The sequence below is a fragment of the Gadus macrocephalus genome, chromosome 14, assembly GCF_031168955.1.
Source record: "Gadus macrocephalus chromosome 14, ASM3116895v1".
NCBI classification, from domain to species: domain Eukaryota; kingdom Metazoa; phylum Chordata; class Actinopteri; order Gadiformes; family Gadidae; genus Gadus; species Gadus macrocephalus.
In genome coordinates this window covers 25,487,300-25,493,113 of record NC_082395.1, presented here as the reverse complement: position 1 = coordinate 25,493,113, position 5,814 = coordinate 25,487,300, and the positions used below count along the sequence as shown (strand labels likewise).

Here is a 5,814-nt window from a genome sequence, read left to right as displayed (position 1 = left end):
CATATTGGGCTAAAATGATAAACACTTACTGTTGGAGAGGGACATGTAGTCGGTTGTCCAAATAGAACTTTAGCGCAGACTCCACAACCTCATCCCTGTCTGTCATCGTTCTGATAACCGTCAGGGATCCCAATAGCGCCAGATTTGAGGCCGCACTGGCTATAGCAGCATGGACCTCCAGTATGGATGATGCCTGTTTGATCTGTAAGGAAAATATAGTTATTGAGTCCTTAAGAAATAATGACACAACTCTATGACCATTAAGTTCCATCAAATGGGTTAAAATGTATTAGACAACCAGTATGTTCAAATAACTTGACATATTTTTGAAGGTGGATCCATTAATGATCTGAACTGTGCAAGCAAATTATTATATGGTCTTCAAAAGGAGGAATATTTCTTTCATTCATTTGTAACTTGCCCTCAGGATCTGACTCCTCAGTTCCTCGTCATCGATCTCCATCACATCAACAGGGGGAGCTGGTTCCCCTGTGAGCTGGCAGAGCAGTCTCGCTGAAAAGACATGGGGCCCCACTCCTCCATGGACAATACAAATGGCGATCATCTTGCCAATGGTGACATAGGTCCCCCGGTTAAGTCCTGAAAGTACAAACAACATTTTAAATGTTGTAGGAAAGTTTCAAAGTTTTTTAATGTACTGGTACCTGAGGTTGAAAACCAATATAACTTTGCTAGGATATCTTATTACCTTGTACATGTTTGGGCCATTTTTTTGTGTGTCTGCACTGTCCTGTCGTCAACATACCAATGGAATCCAGGCTTAGGTGCTTGCTGTCTTCTGGTCCAACGAAGAATCTGGATGCCAGAATTGCCCTCATCAGAAGGGTTAGGAACTCCCTTGTTGGTCCCCCAGTGTCGACGGAACCTTCTCTGGACCCGTCTAGTGTGTCCATGAACACCACATCTATTTTACATGTCGGGTTAAATGCCCTCCTCTGTACTGTTCTAATTGCACTCTGCAAAATGTCTGACCTAACTACGTTAAAACAGTTTGCAGTTGGGGTCAGCTCGGCTACATTTGCACGTAGTGCCTGCAAGATATTTTTCATGCCTTGCAGGGAATCTGATCTGGGTGGAGAAGGGGATCTGGGTGGAGGAGGGGATCTGGGTGGAGGAGGGGATCTGGGTGGAGAAGGGGATCTGGGTGGAGAAGGGGATCTGGGTGGAGGAGGGGATCTGGGTGGAGGAGGGGATCTGGGTGGAGAAGGGGATCTGGGTGGAGGAGGGGATCTGGGTGGAGAAGGGGATCTGGGTGGAGGAGGGGATCTGGGTGGAGAAGGGGATCTGGGTGGAGAAGGGGATCTGGGTGGAGGAGGGGATCTGGGTGGAGAAGGGGATCTGGGTGGAGGAGGGGATCTGGGTGGAGAAGGGGATCTGGGTGGAGAAGGGGATCTGGGTTGTGGAGATGAGCCGGGTGGAGAAGGGGATGCAGCCACCCTCGTCACTGCAATGGGTGAATGCTATAAACATAAAATAATAGTGTGTGGTCAGCAAAATCAGTCACATATATTTGAACAAACAAACCAACTACAGACACATGCAGATTTAATTTGAATAACTCTTAGATCTCGCTTGCTTTACCGTTTGCTCTTCATCCTGGGTCAGGTCTACTTCTCCATCAGACAAGTCCTGTAAACATAACTAGAGTTAAAAAAATGCTGGACCTTGTTAACTGGGGTGCACACAGTTAAGTATACTTTCCAATCTGTTAACCCTTCAGAAGTTTTAGTGAATTAAATACATATGCCTTCTAATCATAAATGATGTATGTTGGCTATGGAGAGAAAATAATTTTGATTTACTGGATAAATTTGTCATCCTTACTATAAGGTGGTATCTAATTTACTATTTGCCAGTTTATTGTACTATTTCATTTACTGTATGTCACAGATAATAACAGCTTAGTTAAGTAAACTTACCAGCATTCCTTCATCCTCATCACTTGTCTGATTTGATGTTCCAGATGCATAAAGGGTGAGATTACACACAAAACAATAGTTATAATTTATTTGTATTGTGCACTTCAAATACATTACTAAGTGCATGACAATTTCTCATGTATGCTTTTGTGCAGAGAAAGGGAAAACACCATTAATTATTTTCTCTTGGAACTCACTCTCTATCTATCTAATCTATTTTGTACAACAACAGAAAAATTCAATAAAGAACAATACTTAACCTCAGGGCGAATATATAGAGCCGAACGACCCAACACTCCACTGGACCGTAATTGTTCAGGGGTTTTCTCCTCAAGGGAGATCAGGACCCTATGGCGGTTAACTTTGCAGAACTGAAATGTTCTCCTCTCCATTTGGGGGTAAACTGACTTTAAGTATGCGACAAAGCCAGCAGCAGTCAGGCCCTTTGGAACCTGCCATGTTTTAACAGGTTCAGCTGAAAAACACATGAAAAACAACAACAAAGTCAAATGGATTCTGGTTTAATAATACAATGAGCCTTCATCTAATAGAACATGAAAGACTAATTTGTTTATTACCTTGCCGGCAGTTGAAAAGCAACTGATGATTCTGCAACAGGCAAATCCTCATGGACCATGTGCTCTGCTGCTGAATAGTCCTTAATGACACAAAAAAGAGAACAAGCACACAACATAGTATAGTTCAAATCTTGTTTTTAAAAAGAACACATTTCATGTGATATTAATCATAATCAGTCCTTTGATTCTTCACTGTATTATAATAATTAGGGCTGTCAAATTAATGTGTTAATTTAGATTAATAATGATTTGACCTGTTGTTGGACTTTCTGTCCTGTGAAACCTACACATGTTCTAGTGTGGTACTGAGATGGTTGGCGGATAGACACAAGGGGAAAGAGAAATATTGTTGTTGTTTTTTGTGGAGGTGAGGTGTAAGAGTAGCCTTGATAACCTTGTTAGTTAAACCTTGTTAGCTATTTCAATTGCATTACCTCAGGAACCTCTGCACATTGGCACATTTACATTTATACTCAAAGTCATATTTTTTTTTTAATAGACAAGTCACTTAAAAACTGAGAGTTACATGTAGTATAGTATGTTATCTTTATTCTAATAGTTTAATTATATTTTATTTCAAATTGGTACATTTATTGTATGCATACTCTTGTAGCACTCTCTTTTCCCACTGTACTGCTGGTCACTGCGAATTTCTCCTATGGGGGATTAATAAAGGACTATCTTATCTTATCAAAAAAATGAATGTTTGTTGACAATTTCAAAGAATTGGTTCACTGGGCACCGGTTCTGAATAGAAACCGGCGCTCGATTCTCATCCCTAATGACCTCTCTTATGTTTTCTGTGACGTTGTAATCTATCTTGAGCAAAAAATAATATGTCGATCACATTTTACTCACGTCCTGCTGGAGTCGGTCCCCATTGTTCCAATGCTACAGAACATAACAAAGATGTAGATTAACATAAATATGACAGGTTATGTATGAAAAGTTGTGTTAAAAGAGATGTACTGTATAAATATACATGGCTGTGTAAATGTTATCAAGCAAAACATTTAATTTTTGTATTCTTCTTAAGGGTGGAGTCAGCTATTGTGGAGAACGTTTCTTGTGAAGATCACTATGTCAAAATCTGTGAATATCTCCTCATGAGCCGGTACCTGTCCTTACTGTGTGTGTGCTAAACAAAACAACATTGTTATTACAACACCTTGGCTCTGTAAACTTGCATGTTAACAGGCATGTTGCCAGCTATGGTGGGCCCCTTTGTTTACATACCCTTTGTCTACATACAAGTTTACAGAGCCTTGGCTGTGTATTAACAACATTAGATTTTCTTAGTCACAGCAGTCAACACTATCAGAGTGCATAATAATAAGAACCACCAACCAAGATGATTGATTGTCATTTAATCAACTATACGTAGGAAAAGTTTAGCTTTGGCTCACCCATGCTCACTAAAAAAAATCTGTACTGGAACTGAAAAAGTAACGGAATAGTGACATTTGCTTACCTGCTGTTGCAGTTCTGCAGGTGGCTCTGCAAAAGATGCAACGGAACTGCAGAGTTACACCTGCAGCACATCTCCTGAGGGTAGAGATGCCCCACGTCGTCCTCCTTAAATGTAATGTACAGAAATTATGGTGTATCACAGCTAAATTTAACATGTAAACAAAAGAGAGATTATAAGGTATTTCTTACATTTTCAACCTCCTTTAAAGTGAGGTTATGCTGTATGGGGACTATATAGGCCACTGCCTTATTTAGGCTGCTGTTGTTTTTCAGAAAGCTCACTGTATAGCCCCCTGCAGGCATAGGAATGACAATCAGATCCCTGCTGCGGCAGCTCCTCATGATCTTGAATCCTCCCGCTAGTTTTAGGGGTGGAAAAACATCTTCTAAGACTGCAATGAATTGCCCAGATGTGCATCGCACATCTGGGAAGATGACTTGTTTTGTTCCAAGGCCAGCTGCCTGGAGGCTGGAGGTCTCCTCTACCGTTGGAATTTGAATTTGGACTGTAGAGGCACAACAAAAAAACCTATGCCCCCATGGTTGTGCAAAATCTTTTTTCTTTTTTTTGTAGGGCTGAAAAAGCCTTCCAAGACCCGCCCTAACAGTGTCAGGGCGGTTGAGTTGATGAAGGGAGGGGAATGAGGGGAAGGCAGGTGGGGTGGCTTGAGGCAGGGAGGGGAAGGCAGGTGGGTAGGCTTGAGGCAGGGAGGGGAAGGCAGGTGGGTAGGCTTGGGGCAGGGAGGGGACGGCAGGTGGGGTGGCTTGAGGCAGTGAGGGGAAGGCAGGTGGGGTGGCTTGAGGCAGTGAGGGGAAGGCAGGTGGGGTGGCTTGAGGCAGGGAGGGGAAGGCAGGTGGGGTGGCCTGAGGCAGGGAGGGGGCAGGAGGTGGTCCATACTGCTGCAGGAGCTGGCTCAGCTCCGCCATCAATGTTCTCGCCCTGTTTTGAAGAAAATAAAACGGCGGGACCCACATTAAATATTTGTAGTTAATTTTTTAGTTAAATATTAATAGGTTTTATTAATGCACACCACTGACAAAGAAAAAAATAAAGACTGTGGGGGTTCCCGACTGATCGAATCATCGACTTTCAGGTGGCAGCCCTAATGTGCACGCAAAATACTTTTGCATCATGGGATATGCTTTTTAACTGGTAATATCTTTTCTAAATAAATACATGATCTCATGATAGCCAGCTAGTAGCCTGACATCTTTATTGGCATATTTAACCTTTATATTTATATAAATAATATATATTGATATATATATATTTACATTTAACCAGTGGATTCTTTAAAAAGTCACGCTCAATTTTTTTTTTTTACTTCAGCCCTTCCTAGCCATAACATAGGCCTATTCATCTAAATGTAAAATGGTTAAAACTTCTGAAGTTAGTGAGCCAAAAAGTTACGGAATAAGATGAAAAACTTTAATAATGATATGAATTGCAATAGTGTAAATTACGACGGAGTAGTAGGGCCACACATGAAGAAAATAAATATTTTTACCGTGACGAGATTAAAGTCGACACGTCGACTTTAAACTCGAAATGTCGAGAATAAAGTTGTAATGTCATGTCGACCATAATCTCGACATTTCGAGATTAAACTCGAAATGTCGAGAATAAAGTTGAAATATTATGTCGACTTTAATCTCGATTGGTCGATTTTAAAGTCGACATTAAACTCGAAATGTTGAGGATAGTTGAGGCCCTGTGCAGGCCCCGCTCCACAGGGCCTGCACTGAATCCAATGGATGTGTGGATAACTTGGTAAAATTGTATTTCAGAATCGGGTTTAACAATAAAGAGATCTTCGCTGTTTTAG

The 5,814-nt window shown here is 41.3% G+C and overlaps 2 protein-coding genes across 3 annotated transcripts; both read right to left on the bottom strand.

Annotated features, from left to right (window-relative positions):
* Positions 1-209: 209 nt before the first annotated feature.
* LOC132472163 (uncharacterized) lies at positions 210-1,528 on the bottom strand. The gene is made up of 2 exons (XM_060071643.1): positions 767-1,528; positions 210-600 (listed from the first exon to the last, which is right to left on the bottom strand). The coding sequence occupies exon 1, from the start codon at positions 1,489-1,491 to the stop codon at positions 1,003-1,005; it is 489 nt and encodes a 162-aa protein (XP_059927626.1). The 5' UTR covers positions 1,492-1,528; the 3' UTR covers positions 210-600; positions 767-1,002.
* Positions 1,529-1,690: 162 nt separating this feature from the next.
* Positions 1,691-4,684, bottom strand: LOC132472164 (uncharacterized). Of its 2 annotated transcripts, XM_060071645.1 has the most exons (6): positions 4,178-4,684; positions 3,990-4,093; positions 3,377-3,409; positions 2,519-2,598; positions 2,201-2,415; positions 1,691-1,967 (listed from the first exon to the last, which is right to left on the bottom strand). In XM_060071645.1, the coding sequence occupies exons 1-6, from the start codon at positions 4,328-4,330 to the stop codon at positions 1,923-1,925; spliced, it is 630 nt and encodes a 209-aa protein (XP_059927628.1). In that variant the 5' UTR covers positions 4,331-4,684; the 3' UTR covers positions 1,691-1,922. The 2 variants fall into 2 exon arrangements, with proteins under 2 accessions (XP_059927628.1, XP_059927627.1); XM_060071644.1 differs by having other exon boundaries at positions 1,691-2,415.
* Between the last annotated feature and the right edge of the window lie 1,130 nt (positions 4,685-5,814).

Bases quoted from the DNA above. Each gene is read 5' to 3' on its own strand.
- LOC132472163 (XM_060071643.1), bottom strand. From the start codon at position 1,491: ATGTTTATAGCATTCACCCATTGCAGTGACGAGGGTGGCTGCATCCCC.
- LOC132472164 (XM_060071644.1), bottom strand. From the start codon at position 4,330: ATGAGGAGCTGCCGCAGCAGGGATCTGATTGTCATTCCTATGCCTGCA. The intron at 3,410-3,989 runs GTAAGCAAATGT...TATGTTCTGTAG, and splicing joins CTGCAGAACTGCAACAGCAG to CATTGGAACAATGGGGACCG. The intron at 2,416-2,518 runs GTAATAAACAAA...TGTGTTTTTCAG, and splicing joins GCTTTTCAACTGCCGGCAAG to CTGAACCTGTTAAAACATGG.